Below are 16,401 nucleotides of genomic sequence, written 5' to 3'. Positions count from 1 at the left end.
CTCGTCAAGGTCTTGGATTGGTTTGATTATGAGCAAGAGATTATGCATATTAATTTTGTTATGCATATTTGATTTAATTTAATTTGTAAGTTTTAAAGTCTTTTTATTTTTATTTCATTACATGTATTATATAATTTTGTTTTACTGAAATTTGATACTTTAAATTAGTTTGACCAGACTTTTGTTGAAAGCACCTAAAAATAGAACTTTGTATCTTTTTGCTGACCTAGCTCCTGGCCTTGATTGAGAATTAAGTAAACAACTTATTATTTATTTTTATTGTGGGATACATAGAGTGAGATCGAGGCTATACTGGAATACGTGAATGTAAATAGCTTCTAAACTGTTCTGGAATGTGATCACATGACCTTCATATGAATATGTTTTGCACCTTATTTGACTGTATAACCTTTGTCTATAGAGAAATTAGTTAGTTGGGCTTCTCAACACTGGGAAGTAATGTGTTTTGTTTTTTTCTGTTGTGACCAGTTGAGTTATATTTTAAATTTTCTTCAAACTATTTGGATTCTGAAAGATTAATTATTTTTCCTGGAAATACTTGAGTGCTCATACAGAATTCTTGGACAAGGACATTTCTTGAAATTTTATTCATAAATTCAAACACCAGAATCTTAGCAGGTGAGCTATATTACACCCTCTTGGGCTTCTTGTTGGATATAGTGAAGAGAATACATGTGTCTGTATATGATAGAGTTATATGTTATCATGTTTGTTGGTGTAAAGTTTTGTATTTGAAAAAACAATTGTTCTTTATGTGAAGACACACCATTTCTTTACTTTACTTAAAAATTCTGAATCTAATTATACATTCCAGACATTTGTATATATACAGTTTGTTACCAGTTAGTTTTTCATCTGTTTCTACAGCTAGCAAATACATACAAGGTCTCATAATGTATATTTTTTTGCTGGAAAGGTACACAACTCATTTTCTCAGTGCAGCTACTTTAAAAGTTGATCATTCTAATGTAATATATCTAAGAGGTCTGCATCCAGGTTGTATTAGATAATACATTTGACACTTATCCTTCTCACAGATTTTGTCAGGTTACAGCATACAGTCCATTCTGTGAAAAACCAATAATAGATTTCATTAAAACAAATAGGAATTAACAATATGTTTCCAAGATAACTATGGCAGTATGATTGTTATTTACACCGGTTCTCTTACCAGGCAATCAGACAGTGTTTTTGTCCAGAGTTCACAAAAGAGCACAGATCACACAGCAGTGCCCACATCACAGTCACAGCTACAGACGGTACATTCAATACTGGGTGCTAAAACAAAGTCACTCCTGCTTGACAACCCCAACAGTCTTTCACTGTTCAGTAGTAATGGTTTCCACACAAGAAACCCAAAACCTCCAGTACCAACCACAGGTAAGATATTTCAAAGATACGTGAGAGATACATTTCTTGGAGCGACATAAAAATAAGCGTTTTGTATATTCAGCAGAATATTTGAGTTTACTTTGATAAGTACAGTGGTCTACAGGTGAAATTTTGATATGTTATTTTAGACTTTAAATGATGCAGAAATTTTTCTGCTAGATGCCTTGCTATTTTTGTGCGTGTTTATTTTTTTATGGGACTATTTTATGTAGAATGGCCAGAAAGAGTGGAATGCCTGAGAACTTCATTTCTATGGAGGATCACAAAATGTGGTATTCAAGGATAAAGTGATTAAACATTTGTGAATAATAGCTGCCTCATGCATATTGTGAGCATCGATTTTATTTTATTTTTTTCATTTTTTTGCAAGCTAGACTGTTAACACATTTGAAACCTCTTTAGGAACTGCATAGACCCTAACAGTTTAAGTTAAAAGATGAATTTGGAGTTGCATTTTCATTACATTTCTATCATTGCATATACATTTTTATGTTTGTAAACAACCAAGTCCACATTGCAGTTGAATGTTACAAAGATATTGACAGGGTTCATACGGTCTTTGAGAGTTCGGAATAAAGGAGGTAGCATTTTCAAGGCCTTGAAAGTTTGGGAAAATCAAGCAGATTACCTTGAGGTCTTTAAAAGTCTTTGAAAATTGAAATAAACCCAAATTTTTTAATTTCTTTCCATAATCACAAATAAAATTGTCCAAGGTTGTTAGATTTGGATGTATAGTCTGACTATACCAACCTGTTTGTTTGTACCCCCATACTGATTTCAGAAATGGAAACTTTTAATGTGATAAAAAATGCAAGGAACTTAGTTCATTCATTGATTTATAATTTGTAACCTGACTGAGAGTAGAGTAGCCCTAATACCATCATCATCTGCGCATTTCATGCATAACAGAAGTTTTCAGTAAAATAGACGGATATGCTCAAGATCCATTTCCAGCTTCCAGTTCCTGGACAAGTCCATTTTCAGCAAAGGGGTGTGTGCACTCAACATTATGGTAATTTACGGAATTATCCAGCAGTTACCTAATAGGACGAACTACGTCATGTTGTCTGATGTAGCCCATAAGTGTATGCAATATGGCATCATGTTAGTATGGAAAGTCCATTAAGCATGAAAGGTGCAGTGGATGCCAGTATTAGTGCCATTCTGGTCACAGTCCGATTATAAATTAAAAATCAATAATTCATTGACTTAGTTCTGTGCACTATTATCACATTAAACATTTTTGTTATTGAAATTGGTAGGGGGTTACAAACAAACATATGTATAGTCAGACTATAGTTGAGTTTTCCTGGTTTCTTTCTTTTGACGACCCGTTCAGTTTCATTGCTGCCACAGTAACAAATGAGCATTTGTTTGGCTATCCAAAGTAGGCCTTGGCGATGAGTTCAGTAACACATGCACTCTTCATCAAAGCAAGCTGGCTTCACCTTTCTTCAAAGGAAATCAGCACCATAACTATTTTCAGCACATTTTTTGTTGTCTAATTTCATGGTGTTTGTTTTTCTTAATCATATCATTTTATATGTTTTTAGGTGTTATCTAATGTTGAAATGCTCTTAGAGCTTCTAAAGATTAGGTGCTATACAAAAGTCATCATCATCATTATCATTATTATTATTATTATTATTATTATTATCACACATAAAATTGCCTAAGGTCGTTAGATGATTGAAGAGCAAAAACAGCAATTATAATAATGCATTTAAAGCAGTGCTGATGTCTGTTAAGAGAACAATTTATTTTGTATTAAATCTGATGCATAAGTTACATAATTCTGAAATAACAATGAATGTTAACCTATCTTCTGGATCATTATAAAGCAATTTTAGGAAATTAATTATAGTTTGAATTTTATCATTAAACAATATTGCAGAATTTTGCATTCGTTGTTTTCTCATATAACCTGTATACAAAATGTTAGCGAAAATAGGTCTTGGAAATCTATGTTTGTGGTCTTTGAAAGTTTTGGAAAAATCTTTAAATTTATCATTCAGAGTTCAGTATGAACCTTGATTGAAGAATATATTTGAGAAACTTGATGTTACAGATGTACCAGAGACAGAACAACCTCCCACTACAGAGATTTCAGACACAATACCTGTGAGTAGCACAACTGACTGGCAAGAAGCCTTTGGTTTTGGACCCATGAGTAAAGAACCAAATAATGATGATGATTTAGGTAAGTTTTTGAAACAGAATTTTGGTATGATAATTTTTTTATAAAAAAGGTGTTTCTTGATGGTGGATATGATACATTATGCTGTATATTGAACTGGAAACATTTTCAGGAGAAAAAGGAATAAGCTCAAATTAGGCACACTAAGTGCTGTAGCATAATTTAAGTTGATGGGGTGAATCAGTAGGCACTCAAATTACATAGTTATTTTGGGTAATAAACACTATTATTTTCGGCCAATGTCGGTATGTGAGAATGCTTTCCAGTAGCTTCTCGTGGGTCGGTGGTTCTTTCCAGGGTTTTCCCAGGTTCTTCCTCCATCATTAATACTGGCCGCTATATATAGCCTATTGTGTGCTGAAAAATGGCATTAAACCCCACAATAACAACAACAACAACACTGTTATTAATGTTACTGAGGCCTTGGGTGGCCAAGTAATATATGGTGGCGCTCACCAGATAATATGTACATTTGAGAGAGTGACGTATGTAAGGTGAAGTAGTTCGCATTTAAAACATGCACATTGGAGAGAATGTTTGCATACCTGTATGCTACATTAATGTAATGTGGATGATATTTCTTTTGGATATTGTACTTTTGGAAATTTTACATGATTTAAGCACACTGCTAACTAAAATGACTGCTCCCTTGTGTTAAAAAATCAGTCTGAATTAGTCTAAAGTACACTATACATAGCAGCTATTAAAATAGGGAAAATGAATTTTGCCAGACTAGACAATACCAGCTTCTGAAAGTGCAATGAATGGATTACCAAATATATAAAATGTAAAAAAAGTTATCGGCTCTTTTTTATACAATTTACCTCTGAAGTTCAGGAAGTGAAAATGACCAAGTAGAGCTAGCACTTTTTTGAAAGGTGCACATTTGAAGTAAGGCCAAGCTGTATACTCTATAACCCATAGTACACCCATCAATCATACACCAAAATAAAGGGAATTAAAGGTTCTTTGCATTATACCTAAGATATACAAGGTCTTTTTTAAATAGCCAGTATAACCAGTGAGGAAAGCCAGGGACTTTCTTTTTCTTTAAAATCCTAACCCTATGCAAAATGCGAAACTGTATAGCACCACCTTAATGCACTTGCCTTTACAGATCACTCACACAGCTCACTGCAAACTCAAGTCTTGGCTCAATCAGGATGGATGTGTGAGAAAGCTAGTAGCTTCTCATAGGTTGGTTGGTTCTTTTAGGGTCCTCTTGGCTTCTGCATTCACCAAATATACTGGCTGCCATGCTTATGCTGTCATGTGCTGAAAAATGGCGTTAATTCCCACAACACCAAACACTCCATGTTCCTTGATGACCATTTCATTTTTACTTAATGGGTGGTGTAGTCATTGAGCAAGATCCTTCCAAACTTAAACTCCCTCCCCTTCATTCTTGAAATGATTTATTGGTTCACTCAGCCATAAAGCCAAGTTTATGGTATAGGTTTTTCGTCTATTGTCAGTTGTCCATCAATTTACAATTGCTTTTTAGAATTTTTTAAAAACTGCTCAATAGAACTGATAACATCCTGGCTTGAATGTTGTCCATCTGTTTACAATTGCTGTTTAGAGCTTTTTAAAAATTTACTCAATAGAACTTAACAGAATGCATCCTGGCTTGAAGGTATTTCAGATTTGTTCAAATGAAGCCAGTCTGCCATCAGTTACCGCTGCCATTTGTATAAAAAAAAATCAAACATTTAAACAACTTTTGTGGTTAAAGTTTCCTTTAAAACTTTAATCTTTTCATCAGCTTGAGTATTGTCCCTGGCATACACTCAAGGTAGTTTGTAGTAGGTTTTCCATTGTGCTGCTTTCCATAGTGTAAAGCTTGCTTCCTTAAAAAAATTTATTTCACCCAGTAAATCTTTAGTCCCTTTGAGGAATCGGAGGGTTGGGTTGTTGAAATTTGGGAATATTTTGCTTAGGCATTTTGATTTAGCGTAATTATGTAATTACTGATTGCTGAAGGTAGGCATTGCAAGCTTTGTTTGAGTGGATCTTTGTTGTAACTTCTGGCTTATTCAAACTGCAAAAATAGCAGTATTGCTTCCTCAACTTGGTCATATTTGAATGCATTTTAAATACTGTGACCCCAGAGTCAGCAATACAGGGCAAAAAGGCAGATGTTTTTACCAAAAAAGTGACCTTTTCCCAAAAATGCCTCAGATGGCCTCTGTGTCTTTCATCTTTAGTCCAAATTTGCTGTTCAAGACTAATGTTCAGTTGTTTTACTTAAATGTTCCCTGCAGGCTTCGATCCACTTGAAGAATCATCAAGAGGACTGGCGGACTTAATAGAAAAGGAGAATGGATGTCGACAAGGAATGCCTACTTCTCGGCCCTGTTCCACACACCATCCAGTATTCCATCAGAAATACCCTTTTCATGGACTACCTCCACACACTAGATCTCTGCACACACAACTCCCACAGCCACAGAACTTGCCCCCAGGTAAGACAAAATTTATGTACATTACAGCTTACCTATCCACATCACATTTACAAAAATTATCAGAAATTGTGAATCAAAAGTGTTTTTCAAACTTACTGGGACTTTCTGTCAACATGTGTATTACCATAACAAAAATCCCAATTAGTCTAACCTTGTACTTGTTGAGCTTGCTTTGGCAGATACTCGATATAGCAATGATTTGGGCATCCATGTGTGTTTGATATGACCATCCATATTTATGTCCATCCATACCCTTGAGTAAGGTCGGTGTTAAAAGTCTTTCTTTGTATAAAGTTCAGTGTGAAAGTTTGTTTTTCCTTTTTTTCTAGCTAAACAAAAGGTGTATTTGACAGAAAGGAGTATCTCTTGTTTACCTGATTATTTTATATAATCACTGTTGTCAGTGCAGTCAGATCTCAAACACTTTAAGCAGATATTGAAACAGTAGTATCAGCTTATAACTTTTCCAATGATAAGGCAGTATCAGTATCCATATTCTGCATTAAAGTTTTGGAAAATTAAACTTCCACACTAGCTAGGGAGGTTGGGTTGGGTTTTTTATTGTTGCTTAACAGAAACTTTGATACAATATTGCCATGTGCATAAAGTTTGGACCAAGGCATGCAAGGATTCCTGTGTTGTCAGATTGTTAGTAGATTGTGGTTTAATCTTAGAACTTCTTGTGACAAGGCACACTTTTCTACTGAGTTCTTGATTTCTAATAACATGCTAACATATAAGGTCACTTTTTTTATATGTCAGATGTAAGTTGGAGCCTTTTGTTATGATGTCTGTCTGTTTCCAATTTTGTTTCTGCACAATAACTCCAATTCTCCACCAACTGCAGTTACCAAATTTTGTTTATGGTTTTCACATGGAATGAGGAAGGAAAAATTATCTGTTCAGGGTCATAAGCTCAGAGATCAAGGTCACAATAATTAAAATAGTAATATGGTTTCTGCACAATAAACGAGTTCTTCAGCATTCACAGATAACATTTTGCAGATCTGCACGTAGGTAAAGAAGAATGCTATCAATTTCAGGGACAGAAGCTCAGAGGACACATACATATACTATCTTTTAAGTGCTTCTTCTGTTTTGACTTGGATATAATTAACATTTTATTGCAAATCTGTTCTACGATATACCCGACTATTATCTTTATTGTCAGGTTTGAATAATAAGTAATGTGTATGATCGCTTGTCCTTGTAACATCTGCTGTATGGACAACAGCTTCAGTAGCACATTGACAGATTTTCATTTCCCTAAAGAGAGCCTCATTTCCCTATTGGCAGCCTCACAGATTTGACCTCCCCTGTCCATTCTTGCCCTCAGTCATTTCAACTAGAATAACCAAAGCACTAAGCATGTTTAATTACCGTGTAAGTAACACTGCATAGCCATGTGGTTGTTGTGACAATGTACATCAAAATTAAAACAAGAATGAATAGTTGATTTAGCGGGGTTTATTGATAATGGAATATAGTACGGTTGTAATAAATGAGGATTATCACAATCATCAGGCAACTGAAAATAGTCTCTTTTCTCTTTGCCAAAGCTACAAAATAAAAACCATCCTCAATAAATATGGTCTTGTACACTGACAAAATATTGTTTCATATCTCTCTCTCACACACACATGCATACATACATGCGCATGCTTGCACTCGCACGCATTAACTGAAACAATTTCAAGTTCTTTAATTTTTTTTGCAATTTGATAATGAGATTATTGTTACTGTAAAAATACAAGTTGCACTTAATTTCTTGACAATGTGGACTTGTATCGTTGCATACAATTTACCAATAAATAATACCCATAATTAATACATGTTCAGACCATCTTAATCATTTTGCCAACATTACACAACATAACAGCTACATTTGCTCTAAATGCAGATGACCTTGCACACGAAGACATAATCCTCTCTCTCAATCACTAATAACAAAAATCTTTTTGAGTGCTTTTATTTTTATTTAATTGAGTTGAGAGCAGAATGAGAAAGAAAATAAACATTTACTTGTATGTTTGTACCGTTAGTTTGTTGAGTAGCATGTGTTCTGTAGAATTTGTTCAGGTATGATCCCTTTAATTTTCTTACACGGTCGGTACCACCAAATAATAATTTATTTTACATATAGTTTTTCATACACTGAAATTAATCATTATTTTTTTGTGTATGAAAAATTACATGAAATACAGTATGTAATGAACAGCAAGTAATATTGATCAATTATAAAAGCAAAGTAAATTGAATAATTACCATTTAAAGATATGTGTAACAAATTTTTTTTTAAATGACTCGATGCGGAAATAGTACAGTATGCCTACATGACAAGTATGTCTTGTACTTGAAACGTGGGACAAAGGCATGTTTCATTGATGATACTCTTGTTTTAACAGTGAACACAGTTTTCTGTTGGCTTCAACTTTGTCCTTGTTCATGTGCTTTATTCACAGATTTACTGTGGTAGTTAAAAGTACCAAGTTTGACATATGTCCCCTACATGCAGTTGTTACTATAATGCAAGACTCGCACATTTTATAGCAAGTAACTTTGAGGACATTTGTCAATTCCACCTTGATAGAAGCTGAACATAGCAATCACTTTGGCATCTGTGTACAAGTTCTCATATCCATCCACACTCTGGATCAACTTCATTGTTGAAGTTCTGTATACTTGATGTCCGTTTCTGAAGTACATTTGACCAGTGTGAAAAAGATGCATCATGGACTTGGATGATGGTTGTTATGAGCAACATTAGTACCTTGAAACTGAGTGATTTAATGTCTGATTGGCAGAGATTATCACCACTCTAGGGCATGTGTATCTGAACAGATTGTGATCTTACAGAGGGTGCAAGTTTTGACATGGTTCATTTTTGGGATCAAGGTCTGCATCTGGTTTGCCATATGATAATTATTGGTATTCTTGATGAAAATTGTATCCCTGAGAAGAGTTTAAGAAAAATGGTAACTAAGCTTACAGCACACAAAAAAAAGTCAGTCGACAATAATATGGAAAAAAATAAACTCAAATAAATTATGTCATTTAGTTATTTATTGCTACTGTCTGAGATCATTACCATCATAAAACTATGATTAAAGTGTTTAATCAAAGTTCTGTCCTTTATAGTGATAAAACTGGAACATTTCTTTATAGTTTCCATTGTTGCATATGCTAAGGAAACCAGCAGAATGCCAAATTATATGGCCAACATAGTATTGTAAACCAGGTGTGTGATGTCAGGTCCACACGGGCCTCTTGTTTGTGTCATGCCTCTATGAAATTACCAAATACTTGATGCAAAATGTAAAAGAAACCATATATAATATTTATCTGGTTGGTATGTTTTACAGGGTTTTCTCTAAGTCATATCCAGCAACAGCAACAACATGTAAACAGTATGCATCAGCACAACATACCAGGCATGGTCAGACAAGGTAAATATTGCACATGAATCTTTACTAGGCATGCTCAGACAAGGTAAATGCAGCACACTGATGTTTAATTTTGTTGTAGTTCATCAGTCATCTTTAGACTTGTTCCAGTATTAAGTATTTCTCCCATGATAAGACCAGGGAGCCAGATAACTCAATTTGTCAAAAAGTAGGGGGTGGGTTTTTTATCAGACAAAGATATCCTTTGTTGCAGAAGTTTTTGTGTAAGGGGATGGGCTTTGATCAAGCATGGGCTTATCATTGGATGAATACATTGGTTTATGGTACTAATAACTGTCTTTCAAGTTCCCTACTGTCAATCTGAAAGAGATGTCATTGCTACCATTTTCTTCAGACTTCCACAATGGTATGTACCTGCGATGTAATGAACTTGGAAAAGAAGAATTTTTTTGTCTCATTTCAGAGTTACTTGCAAGCAGAATGATGGGGTTCATGAATCCAAATATTCAGAATTCGTTTCCAGACATGTTCACATCAGATATGTCAGTATCTGGAAAGGACCCAATGCAACAAAATGCTCGGGTAAGAATTGTAACAATGTAAAAATGCAGAATATTTTATGAACATAATATGGTTTTTACCAGCTTTTTTGTTGTATCAAGGAATCACATTGTGATGTTGGGGGAAAGTTGACATTCTTATATTGAGATTGAATAAAATTGTTCCAGCACAGAATATTATAGAGCCATAAAATCTTGTTCTCAGATCATATGCTTGTCAGTGTGATCTTGTAGTGAGACCCAGATTATGAAAGTACAGTTACAGTAAAATACATTTGATACCAACATGGATACTTCAAATAAATGGTTAGTGATTTATGAATTTGCATGCCCAATAAATTGTAATATACATCTATAATAAGTATATAACAAATTATAGATAGAAGAAAGGACAATAATTCTATAAGTTAGTGAGCTTTACTCTGCCTTTTTTCACCCTTTTTTATAGTCCCAATTGATCATTCATTCACAGTCATTTATCATGTTTCCTTGCCGTTTGAGTAAGTTGTTTTGCTCATCTAGCCATAAACACAAGTGAACTTGTGGTATGGCCCAGAATTCATTGTGCATACATCAACAGTTGCTTGCATCCACTCTGGAGGCTATCTTTGTTCTTATTTGGGTCAGGCCTGAAATATGGATTGTTATCAGCAAGATTTTGGACAAATGTGATAATGTGCAAGATCCATTTATATCAATGAAGCAGTTAGCATCTGATCGGGTGGGCATGTTATCGCTGGTGACTGTTGAGACTTCTATCACTTGTATTATTGAGATCTTGAACAAGCTCATTCATTGAGATTTATTCACATTAATGATTGGCCAGGTTTGTTACCACTATGAAGCCATGTTTCTGATCCATCATGCATCTCTCAACAATTATTTATCACTCTGGAGGCAATACTTCTGATTTGATTTGAATCATGCTATGACAATATGATTGTATCATCAAGATTTCAGTCAAGTTTGATGATGAGCTAGATCCATACATGTTAATGAGGTCTTGCATCAGCTTGGCCTGAGCATGTAGAAACCATATTTTGGGATCCAGTTTTTATCAGACTTAAAATATATGATTATATGAGCTAGATTTTTACAATTAAATGCTTTGATCTTAATCTGATTGGCTGAGTTTGCCAGTACCAGTACTTTAGTGACTCAATTTCTGAACAGATTTTCATCAAACTTTGTAAAGAGCCCAAGTCATCAAGAGTTTTATTTTGTGTGCAAGTTACACATATGAATGAAATGATTCTCTGACTGACTAGGCTTCTTACCACTCAAGAGATTGTACTTCAGTCTTGAGTGTAATCAGATTTGATAGGTAGGCAAGTTTTGGAGTTTTATTGTGATTGAGACCCATGCATATTTATAATGTGATGTTGCCTGTATTCACTCTAGAGACCATAACTTTTTTAGGATTTTGAAGAGATTATTTAGATAGGCTTAATATCATTAAGATCTCAGTTGAAAATGAGTATGGCCAAGATGCATGCATATCAGTGATGTGATCTTTTTTCTTATTAGCTGAGCTTGTCAACAATCTGGCAACCATGTTTCTGATAGATTTTGTTCAAACTCAGTTTATTAAGTTATTGGATGATTTTGATCATGAGCAAAAGGTAAATATTTTTATGAACAGGGTCTGTAGGGGACCTTGAAAAACCTTGAAAAATGAATAGTTCCTAAAAGGCCTTGAAAACACCTTGAAAATTCAAAATATTGTCTGGGTACCTTGAAAAGCCTTGATTTTCTTGAAACCAAAAGGAATTCATAGTTTTCGTTTTACAGAATTGAATAAAAAGAAAAGGGGAGAAAAAAATCAATCTCTCACTAAGTGTGTGCTGGAACGGAAATTTTTCCACAACTGGCCACTGCGCAGTCGTACATTTTGAACTTTCGATTGTATGAAGCTCGGATGTAGCGATGGTTCAAATTTGAATGATTTGCTTTGGCATGGCTGGCTGCCGATTCCAACTTTGGTGGCGAGATGAAGAAAAATATAAAGTTTAGATTATTAAATCTTTCCCAGAGAGCTTTGCAAAATGCAAGTTATGCCAGGAGAATGTTGATTTGCGTGCAATGGGAGAAAGTGCTCCAAGGTCACCTGCAGCTATAAATTAAAAAAAACAAGCTCTTGTAATGATGCTTAATACAGGCGAAACAAGAAGCCTTAAGCATGAAATCATTTTTTACGAAAGAGGTTTGTCTGTGAACAGAGAGTCAAGTTTTAAATAGAAACTGTATATAGTCTTAATTATGAAATTAGTTGAATCTGGTTTTATTTTGGGATTGAGTGGAAATAGGACAGATGATAATTGCAATGAACACAGTAAATCTAAAAATATAGAATACAGATAAGTTGAGAAAAATATTGATATATGTAATATGAAATAGTTTAAAATATCCATGCGCTGTTTTTAAATAAGCAATGATATTTAAAAAAATGGGGGCCCCGAGTGGTCTAAAGTGCTCTGTCACGGATCACTGCCATCTCACTTCTGTCTGCATGGGTTCGATTCTCAGGTTCGGCCAATGTGGATATGTGAGAAAGCTTGCCAGTAGCTTCTCGTGGGTTGGTGGTTCTTTCCAGGGTTTTCTCGGGTTCTTCCTCCACCATTAATACTGGCCGCCATGTATAGCCTGTCTTTTGCTGAAAATGGCATTAAGCCCTATAACAACAAGAAATATTTGAAAAATGCTTACTTTTTTTTGTTTATGGGGATGAGTGAAGAAGAAGGTACTGAAAAAGACATTTAGACAATGACAGCTGCTGCTGATGACTATGCATTGAAAGCAAAGATCCATAGGAAAATTTCCTTTTTCATGACATCAAAATAATTTGAGGAAAAATGAAAATGACAAAATCTCTGAACTTGGAGCCCTTGAAAAACAGCTTGATGACAAGCTACAAGAACTGAAAAATTCACTCTAAAATATTTTGGACTTTGTAAATAGTATAGTGTAGACAGACAGAGTAAAACTTTGTTCAGTGACTACATTATTCTAATGCCTAGATGTAGTATGTTTAATATTAATGGGAAAGATATCAGTGATCATACTACTGACTTCATGTTTTATTTTTGGGTTTTTTTTGAAAAATAAATTTGCAAAAATTGTTCCTCGCGTGGAGTAGTAGTAAGTATTAACTTGTGTTTACATACCTGTTCCATTTATGTGTCCTTTACAATTAATATAATAATGCACCTTGAAAAACTTTGAATGAAATATGCTACTAACCCTGTATGAAGTAATATTGTATTTGACATACAGAGTTTGCTACCAGTTTGGACCAGAGTTTTATCAGATTCTGCTCTGACTTGGTGAATAAACTTGTATCTTTGTCTTGATGGGTACTATAATAAGTGAGACAGGTACATATTAATGAGATGATCCTGCTGAGCTTGTTACCTATCCAGATCTGTAGGCTATATTATATGCTCATTTTTTTCCCCATTAACTTTACATTGTCACAACAATACACATATAGCATTCACGTGCATAAAGGAACTACTTTCTGTTGTAAACAAACAATGGACGCAGATGCCAGCACTTTTGATTTGTACACAAATCATGTACACTCGCGTAAGAGGCTCTTCACATTGTGGTTGTTAAAATTTGTTTCTGAATGAACTAAAACATGTTTTGTGGACTGCAAAAAAAACTGTTTTGGCACATTCCGCATTGATACAATGTTACGGATTTAGGCTAGCTACATTATATAAAAGACGGAAGATAAGGTCCTTACAAATATCATACAAGTGACAAGGCATATACTGTCTTCTTTAGCTGCGGATAAGAATGGCAAAATATACTTATTTTTACATAATGAATTTCCTCAAAATGTATTTTCTTAATTCTGCAAATCCGAATTACATGAGCCATGTCATAGGTTTTCAATCTGGATTACACATTTCGAAATTGTGCTGTAATTTCGATGATAAGTGCAATTGCATCCTCCTTACTACACTCAAAATGAAATAAGCATTAAATTCCATAGCGTCTTTTTGATAATTGCAATTGAAAGACCACATATTTATCCCACATTATGATTTCAAACATTCAGTGACAGAAACACATTTGCAGACGTAAACATGCTTCTCCCGCCCCACTTCAATCCAATGTATTTCATGTATAATTTGCACAGATGAATCCAGTCCAAAATCACAAACTTTCCTTGAATTGAAACAAAATACCAAAATATATTCATTCCAGATCAAATAGAAAAGTTGTTGCAATGCGCATTCATTCACAATATGACTGCAAATTTCCATTTTAAGTAGACGCCATTTTGTATCGAAAGTTATGTCGAGCTTGCGACTAAGTTCAAATTTATCTGGGTGGAGTTATGTGCGCATTAATAATGATATTACTGTGTAATGACAAATCTGCACTTGTGTATTTAGTTTGGAATACAACATTCATTCATTTACGTTGTTTCTTGTAGTGTATTTTGTTCATATAATTAAACCTTAGGTAGAATTAAAAAAATGAGCATATAATAAAAAGGTTGCTGCATTTGTATGTGAAAATATGAACTCGTTTTGTCAGAAGGATATACTGCACTCCCAAGGTCGTGAGTATTCCATCCCAAAACTCATTCATATTTTCCCATACAAATGCAGTAAACCTATAATTCTCATACAATTCTAATTAAACCCTGGTGAATACATTTATATCAAGAATCTGGATAAGCTCAGTTTTGAGCTAGTGACAACACATATTAATTGTGCCTATAGTTTTAGAAAGGATTTTGTCATACTGTAGAAGAATAGGTAAAATTGGCATGATACAAAGTTTGGAGGGCGTTTATGTATTGTCATGTTCTTACAATGCCACATAATCTGCCTAGTAAAATGGTCAGTTAAGTTTCATAGAGATGATTAGTGTCACTTGTGCTTTTTGTTTTAGGATAATAGTAATAATATTTTTTTGTTGTATTAACTTTTTGGTGGTTTTGATATGCTGTATTCCCTCAATGTTTGTGTTCATCCTTGCTCACCTTTCAGATAGTTTGTAAATATATTAGAAATTCAAGTGATATTTGAAACATGTCACAGGTGTCATATTCATGAAAGTCAATTACCTCATTTTTTTCTAGTCCTCAGTGTTGAATATCATTGCATGAGTCTGCAAGAACACTTGATTTAAAACTGAAACAATTCCTTCAATACAAATGCTTGTTACTTGTTAGATCATTATTAGGTTAGGTTGTTGTATGACTCATTTTGTTCTCTTTGCAGAATGATGTTGTTAACCTAAAAGATTGGCAAGAAGGCTTAAGAGCACTTCTGCCCAATATCAACATCAGCTTTGGTGCCCCACCATACTCTAGCACAGAAAACACTCGGAGAAACACAACACATAATGGCCACAATCAGAAGAGTAAGGGTCTTTTTGTATCTACTTCTAGGTGATTGCTGTTGTCTTGAGCCTTGTTTCCTTGTCTTTGACATAAAGAAATTCTAGTTGTTAGAGCACAATTTTTTAAATGATTTTACAGGTAGATAATGGTAGAGTATGGATTTTCTGTTCGTCATCATAAATTCCCCTAGAGTGGAAGGATTTGGTTTCTCTTGGTTCTCAGTGAAGAAATCTGACACATTTGAATTGCAGTTAATAGTTGAAACAAATGCAGAAATTGCATAGTACTTTCAATGGTCTGTGTCAGTATTTTATGTTGCAATTGATAAGAAATCTTACCCTTGTAAATAATATAGTCCTTGTGAATGCTTTAGTGAGAAAAACTAATGACTTTCAGCTAGTTTTGTATTTATTCACCGTTATTATATGTTGAGTGCATACATCTGAAACTTGATCATCCAAATTTATCAGTGATGACAATTGTGCATTTTGGGGACATAGTGTTAGTTGGGATTAACCAAACTTTGAGATTTGGACAAGGATGGATTGACATTCTTCCCTGCTTCAGTGTTTACCATTTATAAGGATTGGGCTAAGTTCAATTCAGACATTTTGTATTGATGTCATTATATTTATTGGAAATGCTGCCTCTTTAAACAGAATTCATTAGAGCCTCATACGAAGATAATATGACCCTTGACAGTCCATATCTAAACTTGGGATGTTGCTTGTAGCTGGCATAGTACAGGTATCTGCAATTTGGTTTGAGCACTGTTTCATAAACTTTGATGTGCCTTTGTTGTTTTTGCCTTTTCTGTTCCATTTAGAACCAAGTTAGTGGCCCTTGTCAAGCAAATTTACGTCTTCACATGGAAACTTGGACTGTTGCTTGGAGTCTGATTGTATGGAGAACCATTCAGTATACTCTGATGGATTTTTGTTAGAACATTGTCTTTTACACACAGATGTGCCTTGTATAGATTTTGTCTCATGTGCTC

General features: G+C 34.4%; 1 protein-coding gene across 4 annotated transcripts in view; it reads left to right on the top strand.

Annotated features, from left to right (window-relative positions):
• The window catches only part of LOC149785695 (CCR4-NOT transcription complex subunit 4-like), a 73,339-nt gene that overhangs the window by 34,978 nt on the left and 21,960 nt on the right, over positions 1 to 16,401 (top strand). For 2 of the 4 annotated variants that reach the window (XM_089979557.1, XM_089979554.1), the window contains exons 12-17: positions 1,193 to 1,401; positions 3,482 to 3,613; positions 5,875 to 6,075; positions 9,438 to 9,521; positions 9,943 to 10,061; positions 15,283 to 15,424. In XM_089979557.1, coding sequence (XP_089835683.1) covers positions 1,193 to 1,401; positions 3,482 to 3,613; positions 5,875 to 6,075; positions 9,438 to 9,521; positions 9,943 to 10,061; positions 15,283 to 15,424 — 887 coding nt within the window. The remainder of the gene's footprint in view (positions 1 to 1,192; positions 1,402 to 3,481; positions 3,614 to 5,874; positions 6,076 to 9,437; positions 9,522 to 9,942; positions 10,062 to 15,282; positions 15,425 to 16,401) is intronic. The other 2 variants (XM_089979555.1, XM_089979556.1) reach the window with 2 other exon arrangements.

Source organism: Sinohyriopsis cumingii, chromosome 13 (assembly GCF_028554795.1).
Source record: "Sinohyriopsis cumingii isolate HCF-2022 chromosome 13, ASM2855479v2, whole genome shotgun sequence".
Classification (NCBI taxonomy): domain Eukaryota; kingdom Metazoa; phylum Mollusca; class Bivalvia; order Unionida; family Unionidae; genus Sinohyriopsis; species Sinohyriopsis cumingii.
This window is presented reverse-complemented; position numbering and strand designations above follow the sequence as displayed.